This window comes from Polyodon spathula, chromosome 26 (genome assembly GCF_017654505.1).
Source record: "Polyodon spathula isolate WHYD16114869_AA chromosome 26, ASM1765450v1, whole genome shotgun sequence".
In the NCBI taxonomy this organism is placed as follows: Eukaryota; Metazoa; Chordata; class Actinopteri; order Acipenseriformes; family Polyodontidae; genus Polyodon; species Polyodon spathula.
The window spans coordinates 14,843,443-14,861,490 of record NC_054559.1 but is presented as its reverse complement, the minus strand read 5'-3'; the positions used below and the strand labels follow the sequence as shown (position 1 = coordinate 14,861,490).

General features: G+C 40.2%; 1 protein-coding gene across 1 annotated transcript in view; it reads left to right on the top strand.

Moving 5' to 3' along the window:
* The window catches only part of LOC121300886 (BAI1-associated protein 3-like), a 29,338-nt gene that overhangs the window by 808 nt on the left and 10,482 nt on the right, over nt 1–18,048 (top strand). Inside the window, exons 2-12 of the mRNA XM_041229850.1 lie at nt 6,245–6,391; nt 12,329–12,416; nt 13,266–13,352; nt 13,948–14,055; nt 14,493–14,552; nt 15,500–15,566; nt 16,115–16,328; nt 16,552–16,596; nt 16,832–16,909; nt 17,247–17,352; nt 17,861–17,968. Of these exons, the coding sequence (XP_041085784.1) occupies nt 6,258–6,391; nt 12,329–12,416; nt 13,266–13,352; nt 13,948–14,055; nt 14,493–14,552; nt 15,500–15,566; nt 16,115–16,328; nt 16,552–16,596; nt 16,832–16,909; nt 17,247–17,352; nt 17,861–17,968 (1,095 nt within the window). The 5' untranslated portion in view covers nt 6,245–6,257. The remainder of the gene's footprint in view (nt 1–6,244; nt 6,392–12,328; nt 12,417–13,265; nt 13,353–13,947; nt 14,056–14,492; nt 14,553–15,499; nt 15,567–16,114; nt 16,329–16,551; nt 16,597–16,831; nt 16,910–17,246; nt 17,353–17,860; nt 17,969–18,048) is intronic.

The following is an 18,048-nucleotide window of genomic DNA, read 5'->3' as shown; positions in this document are numbered from 1 at the left end:
TGTAGAAAGGACCCACTTTTAATGACTTTCCCTTTGGAAACACGGAACCTATCTGTGTCACAAAATACAGTGACACAGATAAGCCAAATAAATCCACAAATTAAAATGACACGGGAATTTGTATTGATAGACAGTAATCCCAACGCTTCACTAGCTGTGCCGCCAGCATCTACACACTTGAAACCATTTCTGGCTGGCTTACTGTCACAAAACAGATGCGCAACAGAAAGGACCTTTTGGTTTTAATATGGAAAATACTGTCAAGACTGTTCATCAAAGCCTTGTGACACTCGCCAAAGCCGTAGGAATACCAACAGAAGCAAAGACCTTGATTAACGGAGCGCATTTTCAGTGCAGTAATAAACCCACATCCACACTGTTTCTTCCAGTGCCATCTGTGTTATCAATGTAGGCAAAGCAGTATCTGGCTGGTGATCGAGAACCTCGCAATACAATTATCTACCTCCGCCTGTCAGCTTGCAGCTTGGGAGTTATTGTATTACCTTTTGACTTCGTTTTTTTTTTGTGTGTGTATGTGTGTCTTAATTACAGAACTGCAAGGCACTTTGCAATAACTTTTTAGTACTCCTTCGCCTGTTTCCATAATTTATATAATTGCACTGCCTATCATGTTGGAGAATAGGAATTAGGGGTTGAATTGGAAAAGTCAGGAAAAGTCATGTACAAACACAGCCTTCGTCGTGTTTAATATTGAGGCAGTTCACATTATCTGTCTGTGATATGAACACTGTGTGAATCGCCAAACCGCTGTGTATAAGGTGCAACAGTATGCTTCTGCTGGTGAGATTTACTGTAGTGTTGCCATGGTTACCTGGGCGACTGGGGCAAACCATGCCTCTCAATATTATATGGTAATACCCACTTAAGTGGAATGTAATAAACGCGTGCAGATATTAATCATGGGAGGTGGTATTCCCACTGGGAGTGGATGTGTTACTGGAAGATTATTTTTTAAAAACAACATCCTTTAATATTGCTTGGGAGCAGAAAAATATTATCAGAGAAGCTAATAATAAAAAACATAGGCCATGTATGTTGCAGTATTAATCCTTTTTAGCAATGTAGTTGGCTTAGACTGGGCCATTCCAGCTCAAGTAGACCAAAAATGATGGATAGATTCACCACAGACCAGGACAGCTGCTCATTCAGCCCCTGTGTAAAGGGGATGGTGGTCATGTGACTGAACAGCAGTTAAACTCAGCCCCTGTGTTTAGAACACACCATGGGGATGACTGATAAGTGTTAGACAGACTCTTGTCAACTGGTCCAGAACGTTAAACACTCTTTATATACGCTGATCGACAGAGCTCCAGGCTACCTCTGTTAAAAAAAAGAAGAACGGGGATAATGTCTCTAATTTAATTTTGATGTAGCTAAAACCATATTATACTAATCCATCTGCCCTTTAGAAAAGGGAGAACAGGGTTGCTCTTACTGTAGGAGGATCTAGTGTTCGTTGAAATGAATATTAAAGACTTTATATTATTGTCAATAGAAAGCAAATCCCTGAATTAGTGCACACTCCACAGAATATTGTTTAGTTTCTGAACTATACGTAAATAACCCAGGAGTCCGGGCAGCAATTTATTAAAGAAATGCATTGTAATAATATCCGTCTGATTATTGTACTGTTGCATTTATTTATTTTTTTGGTCTTTGCATAGCTTTATGTGCTCATATGATGTTGACTTGGGTGCACAAGTTAGTTCAATATTGCATTGAGATCTGATGTGTACAGAACCCTCTTTCACCTAACATTTTCAACTTCCTCAGAGAAGCGTGGGGGGGGGGGGGTTGATATGAAGTGTTTTTCACAATAAATCCGCCTGCACCTGTAGCAGCGCTGTGACGGAGTAGTCTTGTTTTTTTTAATTGCTCTCCTTCTGAGCGAGGCCACTCTGGTGCTCCATAAGGGGCAAGTGTTCATAAAACATAATGCTCATTTATTTGGTGGGGTGGCTCTTTTGTGGGAAGAGCGGTTTTTAGTATTGATGTGTAGGGGTTGATCTGACCGAATGTGCTCCTGAAGTAAAGGTCGAGGCTCGTGCGGAATTGAAGTCGCAATGCTATCAGGTGATCTGTCTCTCCAGCTCAGGGCAGCAAAGCTACAACCCAAGCTCTTGTGCAAAATCTGCATTCTTACTTAGTAGTGTGCTGAAGGACCCAGTAAGCTGCACAATAACCATGCACACTCATCTTAACATGCACTAGTGGCTTCACATTAGACTATGCCTTAGTGTTGAACTGTGCAATGGGTAGTGTATGTCTGTGATTGGCAAACTCCTTAGCATGCTGCACCTGAGGATTTCACACTAAGGGTTTCTGTTTTCTTTCGATGCATTTTTCCACTTCTTCTATGATTGCTACTGCTGTTCAGTAATAAGACTGTCCCCTGGCAGTGCCCAGATTAGAATCAAATCAGAAGTCTTGCAAGAATCAAAATTGTACTGTGTGGAAATGCAATTACAATAGTTTCATAGGTCGGGTAGCACTGTCATATAAAACCAAGAATGCCAGAATATTGTGGAATAAGAAGAAGCTCTTTCTGTAGAATATGGAAGTTCTTTCACAAACATTTCCATTAGGAAACGTTGAGAATGACTAACTAGCATCACGTACTGGTCTAGGTTGTTTACAATGGAACACAAACACCACATTGTATAATAATAAATATTAGTTCTTCTTATCAAGTCATGCATTCATGATGGGCAGGACCATGCAACTGGCAAGCATTAAAGAAGAAAAACCAGTCTGGAGCGGGCTCATTGGTTTGTATTCGAGAAACACGTCTGATTTCTTTTGTCTGTGTGCATTCTGCATGGCAGGGAGCGAACAGTGAGACCTTAAAAGAGATATCTGTTCATAACTCCTAATTGTAAATTCACCCTCCCAGGTAATGCAAGGTAATGTTGACTGACCCTGATCACAGCGACACACCCTGATGCACTGTAAACGGTATATACAAGAAAACATTTTAGTGTTTCATTTAAAAATGCAATAAAAAGTGTAGCTGCACAGAACTCTCTCTCTCTCTCATATAAACTGTAAAGACTGAAGAGATCAACAGGTATTTGTTTGACAGCTTTCACAGCATCTGCTGCAGAAATTTAAAGGCAGAAAGATGACAAATGTGTCAAATTGATGGTTATTGAGTTATAAATATATAGCCAGATAGGGCAGGATTGTGCACAGTTACTAACTCTGGTTTGTAAAATCCCAATCACAAGCTCATCAAATAGAAGTATGCTTTTACTAACATTTTAATAACAGCCATTAATTCGGGTTTCTTCTCTTTTGAGGGCACTTTTTATCTTGCGTAAATCCTATCTTTTCATCCATAGATCTGTTGTTGCTGGTTAATGTCTGTCTGCTAATAACAATCCTGCACAATTTTATTAGCATCTGATAGATGTGTTCTATGCGTTGCACATTGTCAAGCCTACAATTTTTGTCTTTCTGTGTTCAGTGAATTGGCAGTCGCTGTGACATGTTAATTTGTAGTGTTTTTAAAGAGGTCTCTTACTGCGTTCATTAAAAGTTCATGTGAATGTAAGGCTGTTATTTAAATGCTAATCAGGTTATTTTTTTGGTGCATTAGTACACTGTTCCTTGGAAGTGGAAATGTGTTCTCTGTTTCGTCAGTTCTGGATCTGCTGGGTTTTAAAATGTGCAGGTGCATTTCTGACCCAGATTACAGTACCGGGACTGGGTTTAAAAAACCCAAAAGTAACAGGATGATGGAGAATGTAAAGAGTTGGTATAAGCAGACAACGTAGCTTACCACTCAATAAGGCAGCGGAAAGTAGACAGTTTGATTTACTGTTATTTGATTTTAAAAATATATATAATTTATTTTTGGTGATATGAGTTGCTTCCTACTTTACTGTGAAGCAACAGAGTTGAAAGGTCACAATAGCACATGATTTTTCAAGTGTGGGAAGCAAGACGGCAGCAATAGAGAGGAATGATTAGACTATATTACTATCTCTAGCTCTACATTAGCTCAGCAGAACAAGGAACGATTGCAAACAGCATTAAAATGTAAGGGGTGGGGTTATTTATTTCTTTGTATTTGTAGAAGTTGCAATGGAGTCACTTCGTCCTGCTCTGATGTACCTGTGAGTGGAGTGAAGCTGCTAGATGCACAAATCCAGTAGTCATTTTATTATAGTTATTGGATTTATAACTCTTCCCGGCAGTGGTGGCAGCCAAGAACCCCAGAGGTATCCTCCTAAGAGGGGATCTCCATAGAATCCATCGCTTGGGGTTAAAATGACCTTCAGGAGACCAGTGTCTGCTGTATTGGAAGAGACTAGCAAAGCAGATCCTGACTCTGTGGTTATGTGAGTTTCACAGCAGAAATGAGGGAAAGTGGTTTTCATTCAGTCATAAAGTTAACCTGACTGTATGCCTGCACTGACTGTATGCCTGCAGTGCCTCCCCTTTGGGAAGCAGTGACTTGTCTCGTTCTCTCATGGGGGACCTGCTGGCTTCTCATATTTGTAAAACGCAAAACCAAGCTTCAAATCAGCTCTAACTGACTGTTTTTGGTGTTTATTTGTATCCTTGCTCTGTTCTAGAACACAAGGTACATAATGTTCTGTTATGCAGCTGCTGGTGTGCACGAACAAAAGTTAGTACTGTTTTTCACAGAAGTCTGCGTGTGTCCATTTTCTGAAGAGTGAACACCACCTCAAACATCTTTTTTAAAGTTCTGTGTAGTGCTGCTGCTTCTCTAGACAATGACCCTAGTCTCGCCGCTTTTACTGATTAGTACAGAATGCAGGTCTAGAGGTGCCGTTTGCATTCCAAAGTCACACAAAGAGACAGGCAATTTACACAAGGACAAGATAGACAAGGCAAGCACTTCTGATTGTTTAGCTCATATTACTGGGTATATTTTAATAAAACTTTTTTTTTTTTTTTATTGTGTTATTCATTTTAATAGTAAGTGGCTAATCTGGAGCTGAGGATATAGTTGGTTGGTTTAGTTGATTAGAGCAAATAAATATTCTCTTACCTGACCTTGTAAAGTCTTGTTTCCTTGGATTGACTTGTAGCCATAGTGACAGATCTATTCTGATAATAAATCGGACCGCGGCAGAGAAGACGTGGTTAACGTTGTAATTATAATACTGTAAAGTGTTTCAACAAGCTTTCTGATATCTTTTTTTCTTTTTTTTTATTTATCTCTGGCCTTGATAATACTGAATACAGTTTATGCAAATTGAAAGCCATGCAATTTCATATTTTTTATTACAGAGAATCTCGATCCAATTATTTTTCCTTTTGCTGCAAGTTCTCGGAACTTAATCAAAGTTAAGTTTAGAGAATCTGATCCGTCAGCTTTTCAAGTGCTGCATGCATGCTTTGAAATGCTTGTACAAAATGTTTTGAACTTGTACCACCCAGAAAATCAGAAACTAGAGAAGAAAAATTACAAACAGTGAAACTTCCACGGCAGCAGCCAATTCTGGGGCTTTCCATTGCTGGAACCCTGACGTTTAGACATCTTTATGGAATCTGCTATCGTTTAATGTAATCACGTCCTTGTGAAACACATTATCCATTTTATTCAAAGCTTTAAAAATTAAGCTTAAAGAAGCAATGAGTTGGATGATTGTATTCAGTTGTGCAAGAAAAATAAATGACTGTCTAATTAAAAGCTGTTTCCCACTTTGAGAGAGCCATTTTGTCAGAATACCCCTCTGAGGGATATTTAAGTACACTTTGGAATATTGAATTATTATTGCTATTATTGAAACAATTGTGTGGAGAATTCTAGATGGATTTACTGAAGGGCTGAATTGTCATTCCAATTGCTGCAAGCTTTTGCATATGGGGGGGTGGCCTGGAGAAGGGCAGACCGTTACAGGGCCAGCGTTCCTGTTACCAGGTTGCTGGGTTGCTTTTGTACATATTTAAATTAATGTTCTAACTGAAATAAAAAAGGGGAGTTTCACCCAGTGCATTCTTTAAAGACGGAACTCTCTCTCTCTCTCTCTCTCTCTCTCTCTCTCTCTCTCTCTCTCTCTCTCCCCCCCCCCTGTCGTTTTTGTATCTTTCGCTCCTAGTATTAATAGGAGATGCTGTTTGCTGGGGAGCTCTCTCTAACTGCACCTGTTGCTTGAGTCAGAAATCTGTGTGGAGCTTCCAAAGTGAAACCCCACTGTCTGTGTGCCAGTCACACTGTGTCACCTTCCTCCTCCTCCTTCCTCTTCAGGTAGCAAATCACCATGTCAACACTGCTGGATATAAAGAGCAGTGTGCTGAAGCAAGTACAGAGCCAACAGTCCCTCCTCGGGAAAGCACAGACACCCTCAAGCAGAGAGACCAGGAATAGCACTGGAGACCTCGCCATCGCTGATGGGTGAGTGCCCAGCTTATTGAGCTGCTCCTCCAGTAATGTAACACTTAGTAAACCAGCTTTTGGTTTTAGTTTTTTATTAAGGTGCTGCTGTTGTTTTACTTTACTTGTGTTTTAAAAGGAAAAAAAAAACTGAGGCTTCTCACTATAATAGTGTCCTTTGATACATGTGCTTTTTAAATAATTTCAGTTATCACATTTAGTTCTTAAAGTAAAAAGCCTTGAGGTAAAAGATATCCTATAAGCATTTTGTTTGACTTTTTATATGGTGTAAATGAAATCTATACAAGAGCTTCCTATCTGTAATGCAACAGGAATGCTGTATCATAGGCATTGTCTGGCTTGTTATAATGCAGAGAAGTCTGTGAATAGACTACCATTTACTTTTCTGTGTCCTTTTGTCTGCAAGAGCAATTAAGAGATGCCAATGTGATTGAGTCTGCAGAGGTGACATTTCTCATTTTTCTGTTTAAACAACTCCTGTTTGGCAAGGCATGAAGAAAACCCCTTAGTGTTATCAGAACAAACAACTCTGTGTTGGTTTGAAATGTAGTCATTGTACTAAAAAACCAACACTCTGCTATTAGGAGGCTTGGCAAACAGTAGATTGCTTCTGAAAAAGTATTTATTTACTGCAAGGAAAGTCATACTGAGACCTCTGTCCAGTGACGTTTTAAAGGACCGAAACAGTAAACTAGACGTTAGATCATTTTATTAGGAATGTTATCCAATAAAACAAAGGAAAAAACAATGATAGGCATTTTATTACATTTGTATCAAAACCCAGTTGTGTTTTAGCTTGTCTTACAGAACAGCTGTACTGAAAAATCATTAAAAAGATAACATGCTAGTTCAGGACAGTTCTAAAGCAGCTGTGCGACGCTGCAGCGGAGGTTTGCAGTGGAAGGTAGAGAGCTGCTCTTGGCTTTTTCTAGTAAACGGCTGCAATATTTCTCTGAGACAGGTGAACTGGTGCCTAAGATCTTCTAAATGCAATTTGCAACCAGTCCTTTCTCAGAAAAGTCTGGACACACAGCAGAGAAGCCCATGTCGGCGCTGGAACACTGTTCAGTTGGCAGCACACTTTGTTGTGATTATATTGTACACGTGGAATAATCAATTAAAAAGCAGTTACTTATATAATCCTGCTGGTGTTGCTTGTCCCCTGTTCAGCATCTGCCCGCTATTAAAGCTCAAGGAAACAGAGCAGGGACTCCTAAAAGATGGTTTATTCCTTACCAGATAAAGGATATTCTTTCCCTTGCATTAAGCGTGCTCCTCTTTGCATAACATCACCTTTCATCTCCCAAAGCCCAGTTAAAACATGTTGCTATTAGTAGCTGGAAACTGTGATCTTAATTAGCTGTGCTTCTTTCATAAGGTCTCTGGGAGATGCAAAGCTAAGGCTTTGGCTCCAGGATTTCATACATTTAAAAAAGAAAAGCAAAGTAGGATATAAATTGATTCAGTGCTGCTTTGTTTGGTGCAAACATATTGAATGTGTTTGTTTTTTTAACTTGGATTTTAATTGTGTGATTAGTATTAAAAAGGTATCTGGGGATTTAACACCATGTCTGAATATGAATAACACAGAGGCGACTGTCTTTAGGCCGCTGATGATATTATTCACTTGTGTTTTGCAGGCTGACTGATGGCTGGTGTCTCATCTTTTTCCATGCACTTTTTTTTTTTTTTTAAAAGAAGTATTTTTTTCCCCACTGCAGTGTGTCATTCTGGGTGTTTCAAATCTGCTTTTTAACCAAAGTACAACAACATCCAAAAATAAAATAAAATAAAATCTTACCTAAAATGAAAAATGTCTGCAAAATGATCAGTTATCAAAATATTTGAATGTCGCTCAAACCATCCCTTTTCTTTATTATCGCTAATTATAATTTCACGTGTGAAGTACGGATACAGTTCTTAAAATCCTTTCAGAACCACTTTTCTGTGGACTGAACAGAACCTTGCTACTGCACACGCACCCACAGGAAGGGACTGTGATGCACTCCTACTAAACTCTTTTAATTGCCTGTTTTATTAGGGATCTGAGTATTCCAAATGAAGGAGTTAAAGTGTATTGTTTTTCGTTTGAGAGGCTTATTCATAATTGTAGTATGAGAGAGGGGGAGGAGGGTCATTTTAGCCAATTAAAGCTCATGAGAAAGCAGGTAATGAATGCAGTATTGGATTAAAGGCCAGAGTCTGTCACCAGTCTAGAAAGTTTAATATTGTAAAGACACTAGCTGGAGAGATGTCTACTTCTAATGATTAGGGTAGGTGGACCTAAAGACAGTAACTGTCGAGATTTGACGTGACTTCAAACACTCCAGTGCTAGGATAAACTGGTCTCGTGGTATCGTATTCCCCTGTATAATCTGTGCTTTTTCCAAAAAATGTGCTCACGTGGATATCGCATTTCCCCCACCTGCTATATTTTCAGGAATTTGTGGGTTGCAGTTGAGAAGAGTTGTGGACTCGTGAAATTTTGATTTGCATGTCATCTCTGTTCTTGAACAATAACTCCTAAGTGTTGCTATTCAAATCCCCTATTCAAATGACATGACTGTTACACACTGTACTGGCTGGCCGCAATGCATGTTTTGCAGGCTTTTTAGCAGACAGTAACATCCAGAGTTAGCCCTGGACAGGGGTTCGCTTAATGAAGCGCTGTAGTCCATTTAGAATAAGAGGTCACTATGATTTCCTCAACCCCATGCTGTAACTTCATGATAGACGTGTAATAGCCTGTGTAAGACCTGTATTATACTGCAGAGCAAGATATTCACTCTAGATTAGAAATACTTTAAGATCTGAGGGGTTGTAGTTGAGCAGATTTTAACCTTACTCTTCAGTGGTTCACATCTATTTAGAACTGCAGGGTTATTATTCTCTTCTTTCGTCTTCAATCACTTATGTAATTCGCTATGTATCTGTTGAGTAGCTGCTTCTATCAAAGAGGGTACATTCTAAAACATTTGTTATTATGCCAGTGTTGTCTAGAAGTGTAACTATGTCTGTATTTATTTTTGTATTTTTTTTGGTAAGAATAAATCTAATCGTTCTTCATTACAGTGGAATTATTCTGCTTAAAAAAAAAACAGCGGTTGAAATGGAAAGGTCCTCCACTGCATAGAAGTGACACCATAAATAAGAGTACTGTCATTAAAAATAACGCATATCTGTATTCGTTAGCGTTTTAAGAGCACTTACTGTGTTGGGAGGGTGGAGCAGATCTGAAACTCCAAACCCTCTAATTAATAAACAGCATATTTAATCCATCAGAGAGATTCAACGAAGGCAGGTTTACTGTTTCCATTTCCAATTGGGTCTGGTTATGCTGTTCTGATTGGAATGGGACTGGTCCTCTTCAAGCTCATTTATTACAGAATGCAGACCCGTGTCGTACCAGCGTCTGGCGCTTTTGTAAAATTTTTTTATTATTCCCCTCTGGAGTGTTTTTTTTTTTTTTAACCTGTTTATATTAACTGCAGTCAGTACATGTCATAAGCCAATGCGGTATTGATTAAATCTGTAGATAGGATTGTAATCGTCAGGGCGGATGGAAGGTAAATAAGCTATAATAAACTCCACTGGAGCTGAAGGGTCACGTATGTTTCTCAGCCATGGAAAATATCCGTTGAAAATGGTTTGAGACCAGTGCATTATAAACAAGTCCCCACCCCCTCTAAATAGTACAGGAGCCATTTAAACAAGCTTGACCTTGGATTCAGTTGAATCAATAGAGCTCATCCACTTCAATCCACTACCAATGTACTGTAGAACAGAATAAATTTGTTAATTTAAAAAAGCCTAAGGGTTGAATGGATTCAAACGCAGTGGGCGTGTTCCCTTTTCATCCTGTTTTGTAACAGTCTTGGGTGGTTCTGTTGTTTTTCTCCACTATTTTAGATTGTAGAGCACCAAGGATTCCTAATGCAAGCTCAAGGCCAAGTAGAGACACGTGTAGAGAACAGAAAGAAACAAAAAGCATGCACAGCTCTGGTCAAACATTAAGTAGAATTAACTCATTTTGCTTCATAAAGTCGAGTGAAACTGAATAATGTTCAGTTAACCTATTGAATTACATACCGCCACTTTTGTAGTTCTCTGTATACTAAACGAAAAACTGGCCTACAATTAAAAACTGTGGCATTTCGAAATCTGACATGAAATGCTGTGCTGCTATTATGGCTTTTTAAAATTCTGTCTCAGTCCTAAAATTCTTGGTGGTGCAGCTGTATAGTCCCATATAGAGAAGGGGGCTATCTACTCTATATAAAAAAAAAGATATATCGATTTTGAAATGTTTGATGAGGGGAACAGCTGCTGAAGTTGAAGATTAAGAAAAAATGCATTTGAAAACATCAGGGACGATAGTTTTAGTCGTGAGGTCTTCCCTTTTAAAACCTGTGTAAGCTAAAATGTGTGGGAGGCTGGCCGTCTCTTAGCAACGTGTAATAGATTTGTTGTGTGAAATCTGTGTAAACAAGGAAACCTTGGCGCTCCGGATGGGTAGGCCTCGGGATTTGTAAATGAAGGCGATTGCTTCGAAGGCATCTGATCGAATAATTACAAACGCAACATTTCAAAACAATAGGACCACAGCAGCTGCTGATTCAAATTAACCACAAAAAAAAAAAAAAAACCACTAATCATTTTACTCGGGCTCCTGTGGAGCAGTGTTTATTGCCAGCCTGTATGAAAGAGGAAGTCGGTGTTATGGGTAACGAAGAGGTCAGTGTTTTGTACTGCAGTATTGCAGCACAGTAATGTGTGTGTGCGTGTGCGAGTGTGTGTGTAAAACCGCAGCCACTCACCTACTCACTCGCCCACATTCAGAAATGAATTCCATCATGAATATGCAGAGCAGAAGTATCAAGCTCATTGTTCACTTGAACCAATTAACCCTCCATCCAGACCCTGAAGTAGTTCATGATATAATTGCACCTGCTAAACCTGGAGCGGAATGGCCCTCCAGGACCGTGACTGGACACCCCTGTGTTAGACGGTCACCACTTTCCTAGTCACAGGCACAAGAGCATTTTCAACAAGTAGAAGACGGGATATTTCAAAGTGGACGTGCATAGCTGGCATTGTCCTATGGTAGACCCCTGAACTTTAAGAGCAGATCAGATAGAAACAAACAGTATGATCCACTACAAATACAGCCATAAAAGGTGAAGGTGCAGCATGGTCCCATGAATTGCAAAGGGAAGGTGCAGTGGCTGTGCAGTAATCCAAGCTTGTTGTTTTTTGTTAGTTTAATGTGAAAAACAGTAATAGTGGTAAAAAAAAAATATATAAAATAAAGTTTTAAAACTATTTTAACGAATGTGTCCTTGGTCACCCAAGGGAAGACATACCGCCCTGAATTAGTTTCCCGATAAATTGTAACTGTAACCCACACAAAACCGTGTATGCAGAACAATCACGTCCAACCTAATCGAAAGTCAATACACAGTATTTTTAAGCCGGAAACCTAGCGGCATTTATTAATGAACGCTATTAACGGCTCTTTGTCAGAATAAGCTGAGACCAGACACACAAGCAGGAGAGGTGAAGTAACCAGAACAGACCTAGCACACTGATAAAAGCATGATAAAGATACTTACTGCTTATTTAAACTCCAAAAGACCAAATCACAAAACTACTATTAAGGGAGACTGTAGAACTTTATTTTACTTGTATTATCCTAAACTTATTTGGCCCCTGCGTTGCAGCAAGACTCTGGAAACCAAGAAAATGTTAAATTTTTAGGAAGCTTTTGATTGCATTTTAGAAATGTGTTCCACAGTTTTTAGCATTCATTACAGTGCAGGAGGGTGTTCTTCAAACACACATAATGGAAGAGGCTATTTCAGCATTCAAAAAGGTTTCTCGTTGAAGTTTCTTTTTGTATTTCTAAATATAACAAGCTATAACCCTTCTCTTTTCCAGGGGTGACAGAGGGAACGGTGAGTTTTTTGAACGGATGAAAAGCATCCTTCGGAAACAAGAAAACTTGCAGCGCTCTGCCCACAGCGAGGTATGTGAGTGACAGCCGTTTGTGTTCCCAACTCGTTCTGCAGAGAATCTCGTTTGGATCGGTGCCCTTGTAGAAGATGTTTGCTGTCACTTATATCAAATCAAAGGGCTACTTTTAAATCCACTACATTGTTGTGATATTTTATGAAGGCTCCAATCCTTGTGTTTTAATAGATTTAAAAAAAAGACTGGATTTAATATTTATAGGCATATTTTCATTTTGCTTATTTACTTTTGCATTTATTTACAATTCCACTGAACAGTATTCAGTTACAAACAAAAATGAATTGCAAGATTCTCATAACCAGAACACTATGACCACCAGTTTCGGAGGTGAAACTTCCAAGCTGTGGCTGGTTTACAGGAGGCTGTTAACTGGGATTGACTGCTGCTGGCATCCTCTTTTACTGATATGTTAGACTGTGTGTTACTGGAAAAGGTCAGGTCCCAGGTGAGCTCAGAGACTCCAGGTGCTGTGGGAGGAAGTTTGAAATATCAAATTAAGCCCCTTAGAGGCAGCTGTCTCGTCTGGTCAGAGATGATCCCAAGTCCGTGACTGAATCTTAGAGGGGAGGTATACTTGTGTTCTTTATTACGATGCTGTGCGTTCTGTGTCTGGAGGTGTGATTGAGGATGTTTTCTGTTAAACTGGGCGACCACGCCCTGTTGACTATCTGTAATCAAAATGTTCTGAATTCGTTCCTCTTTACTTTAAAAGACATTTCACCCTTGAAAGAAATATAGAGATTACCAATATTTAAAACGGTGCCCATGATATCTTGCACGTGCACCCAGTGTAATGCAAAGTGATACATTTCTAACACAAATGTCATTCCCTTCCTGGATACAGAGCTCCATGGAGTGCAGGGCTCCACCTCTCCCAGAGGCCCCTGGACAGAGCCGAGCTGCAGATCGACCCGGCTTAACAAGGAGAGAGGTGAGCAGGACGGGCACAGCCGCCCCGGACAGAATGGAGCACGGGGAGGATAATGAGCCAGCCTGTTTAATAATCGCAGCACTATCAGCCCACGTGCAATTATCTAATGATCCTGATTCCACTGTTGTGTTGTGTTCAACTAATTCAAGAGTAAATCAAGCAATTAGAGTTGTTCTCTTGGTCCTAGTTAATTGCAGCAGTGATTACAGTGAATGGGTGTTCAGGGGTGTTTTGTGAGCAGATACTGTAGCTGTGTGTTATCTTTATCCCAATTTGAGAAACTGATGAGAGTGGGAGGCTACTGGCTTATTACTGGTTAGATAACCTGCATACAGAGCAGTCCCTCTGATCAGTCCTCAGCAATCTCAGTCCCACTGATCAGCCTGTGTGGGGTCTATTGAGATTAATAAATCATTCAAATGATTATACCCTTTCTTGCATTTTGTTACAGGCAGACATACAGGGAGGGCACCGATTATAAAATTGTGTATTTTAATGACCAAACCAGCAGGGTATTTAGATATGCCGCTGTTTAATCATCGGAGTGCAGTTTTGACACATGTATCCAGTGTGAAAGTGCTGCTTTTCTCTGCAGCTGGACCTACTGTATGAAGAGGCTCTGTACACCACGGTGAACCGGGTCGGTGTGGCCTCAGGGGAGTATGTCACCAGTGAGGGAGAGCTCTTCAGATACCTGCAGGAGGTGAGCACAGGCGTGGCTTTGCTCTCTGCTCTCTGCTGCAGGACTCGCTCGTTGCTGCCTTACAGGGTCATTGCCAGAGTGAAGGGAGAGACAGTGGGCTGGATCGAAAACACCTGTTCATTATTATACAAAACTAGAACCAAACAACTGCCATAAGAATGTGTGTTGTGTAATTCCAAAATCTCTTAACCCCTTCAGTTACACAAGGTACTGAGCAGTTATTCAGAAGGTTTCTTCTTAAAATACATTTGAGGGTGACTCAAGTATCACGAGGAGGGAACTGACAATTCGGATGACCAGATTTTAAACCCTGTGAAATTTTAAACTCCGTTTCATGCACCTCATTACAATAAAAATGCATTTGTATTTGTGGGACACGTATGTCCCTTGTACGTTAAAGGGTTCAACTCACTGAACTGTTCATTCTGTGTCCCTAGGTGTTCAAAGTAGGACCAGATGAACATGACGTCATTCTACAGAGAGTCAAGGAAGCAAAGGTAACCTCTGTCATTGTGATCAAGGTTGACAAGAGTGGTGGGAGGGCGGGAGGGAGAGGGCAAGAATTCCCCTTTGTTATTTATGGTATTAAGTTTATCACTTTGGAAAACTCGTCTGGTTCCAATAGAAACCGCAGTGGTTTTAATATAGCTGCCATTTCAATTATTAAAATGGAGCCCTGTGACATTTTACGTTTAAAGATCAAATATAGTTAAAAATAAAAAAAATAAAAAGAGCCTCTTTTAAAAAGTTTCTTTATATCTCTTTATATATCTGTTGCCCCTGACACACACACACACACACACTAATTGTCTGAAGCAGCTAAGCGGACTGTAGCACATTGCATCTCACCCCTTTGTGCAGCCATGTCTGTTGCTAGAGATTTAAAGAGCCTCTGCTTCCACTGTACGTTTCTGCAGCTGGCTGAGTGATCAAATTTACTTCAAAGCACATTCTTGAAACCCTAGAATTAAAAGCAATTTCTGTGTCTGTGCCCAAGGTTGCAGTAATATGCACCCCACTTCAAAACTTCTAGATTTTTTTTTCTCATTGCACCTATTCTCCCAGTACTGCAGAGTATAATTACTTTGCAGCATCACACTGCAACTTCTCATCTGATTGAGCCTTTGTGTGAAGTTTATACTCCTGTTTCTGTGCTATTCAAGAGATACAATGCAAGAACCTCAGCAGAACCATAATGAAGCCCACTGCATTGCCAGCAATGGATCCACAAGCACAATGGATCTGGGACAAATATTACACAGTGGTACTGACATGATGTGGTAACGTGTTGCTGGAGTGTGTTGGTTCATACCATTGTGACTCCATTGGTTTGTTAAAAGATGGACTAGCCATTGCCTGTAGAGACTGTTTGGAAGTTGACTTGCTTGATGTAAATCTGCTTTCTCATGTTGTGATTCTAACTGCCCCATTGTGTTTCCCTCAGCGCCCGAGTTATGCTTTAAAAGTCTCTGTCATGGAAGGGAAAAATCTCCTGGCTAAAGACTCCAATGGTAAGGCCTTTAAAGTAGCTACTGTATTTTTTTTTTTTATTATTTGTTAAGAATATTTGAAAGAATTGTGCATGTTTAAGTATAAGAACATTGCGTGTTGCAAAGTATTTTGTCTTTTCCATCACACCTTTCATTGCAATAAATCTACTGACTGCAGAGGTACATTGAGAAAGTGAGTGTTTTTATAAGCTCACTGCTCATCATGCATGGAAAGCTTCTCTGATAGAGATGCAGTGTTTGATATTCCTATTGGACTGCAGGTGCTGGTAGATTAGCATATTGTTCTGTTGGTTGAGCTGCTGTCTTCTATTGGATCATGAATACATGCCTGCTGCCGCTCACAGGACTGAGTGCAAGCGTGACAATGGAGACCTTTAAAGAAATGAGTCATGCATACAGAAGTAATACAGTGGGGTTCATTGCTTAGCGACTCATTTCATTTACATTACATTCAGTTTCATTTACTTCACGCTTTTTTTAGACGCACATCTATATTTATTTTCCACTGTGTTTCGTTCGCTTTACCCTGCTCTTCCATTGCATGGCAGGGTACAGCGATCCATACTGCATGCTGGGGATTCTTTTGGGACAAAGCCCCAAAGAAACGGAGGAGAAGAAGGAGAGGAAATTCAACTTCCGGAAGAAAAAGGAGAAGTTTGAGAAGAGATCCAGCGTCCGGGAAGTCCTGCCTGCCAGATACATCCAGGTCACAGAGGTGAAGCCAGAGACCCTGAACCCAGTGTGGAACGAGCACTTTGTCTTGTAAGTCCTTTCGGAGAGCACTGGCTCTGGTGTATTATGTATTCCTGATCTGAATCTGAAGACAGTGTGTTTAAATTTCAACTGTTAACATGGACATTATAGAGCACTTAGTCCCACCAGTGTGGGGGACTACAAGCAAATCCCAACAGAGTGTACCCCTCACATTGTGCTTCTCCATGTCTGTGTTATTCACTAATGTACAATATGTGCTCCTGTTTTGCAGCGAAATAGATGACGTGTGCAGTGATCAGCTCCACTTGGACATATGGTGAGATACCAGCAATCTATACCCTATAAAATGTTTTAATCAGGCAATGTGACTGCAAATGAAGGTACTGTCCTTTAGATATTAGCCAAAGGAGGAGTGGGAGGAATTATGAACTGGTTTGGCACAATCCTACTCCTTGAGTTTGATTTCTGTTATAGAACAGCATAGTTTGTGGTGCATTAGAGCCAAACATATCCCATCCAAAGAGTCCACATGTAGCTCTTGTGTTTTCCAGGGATCACGATGATGACGTTTCTGTGTCCGAGGCCTGCAAGAAGCTCAATGAAATCAGCGGCTTCAAAGGCATGGGCAGGTAAAAGCAAAGAAACGTCAGGTAGAGAACCGCCATGTGTGGGGGAGAAAAACAATGGGAGACTATGGGAAAGCATGGGGGCCTTGCAGTGTTGGAAAAGTCATACATTGTAGGCAGTTCATTGATGGTCAAATTTACTGTCAACCCCATCACGACACAATGTTTCTGCCATTAGTCTGACGTCGATCAATGTAACAAACATATCATTTTCAAGGAATATCCATTGGGAGTAATTACAGTGCATGGTTTCCTTAGTAAGGACAGGCAGGGGGCGGAGAGACGAGCAGCAATGTTTTTACCTTGCTGGAGCGCTCCGTGTATAAGTGGTCTCCTGCAGGTATTTCAAACAGATCGCCAAGTCAGTGAGAGCCAACGGGACAGCGGGTGCTGCAGTGGAGGAGAACGTGGACGATTTCCTGGGCTGTCTGAATATCTCCATTCACGTAAGTGTCTTACGTACGTGCGGTATGAGAGCACGGGACTGTTCAGTGTTAAAGTCGACTGTTGCTTTCTTGTCTCAGTTCAGTTTCTCTCCTTACAAATGTTTATTCTTCATTAAAGTTATAGATCTATCAATTGTTTTGATCAATATATAGTAGTATACCCTGTTAAATTAAATAAGTATGTATTTCAGGTTTTGGAGGTATTTAGAGTACAAATCTTTCTTTATAGAATAACCTGGGCTGTCTCAACATCTCTTGTCTTTTTAAGTCTAAATTGAAAATGTGCTTTTATATAACTGGTTGTATCTGAAGTGTATTGTGCATCTGAGCTCTCCTAGTTTTGTTTTTAATGTTGTACAGTGCTCTGGGTGTGAAGGGCGTTATAAAAATACACTTGCATTGCATTATAACTTTATCACTTGGTCAAAACCACTCTGCAGACTTTTCTGATCGTTAGTTTTTTTTTAGCTTTTTTTTTTTAAATGGTAACCTCACACCTGCACTGTAGGAGATTCCTGTGGCCGGGATGGATAGATGGTTTAAACTGGAGCCTCGATCCAGCACGTCCAGTGTGCAAGGAGAGTGCCGTCTCCTCCTCAAACTGATCACAACCCAGGTAGGAACACAGGCTGAGAACATGACAGGGCTGTGCTGTGGCAACGCTTCATTAGTCAAAAGATACGTTGTCTATTGATT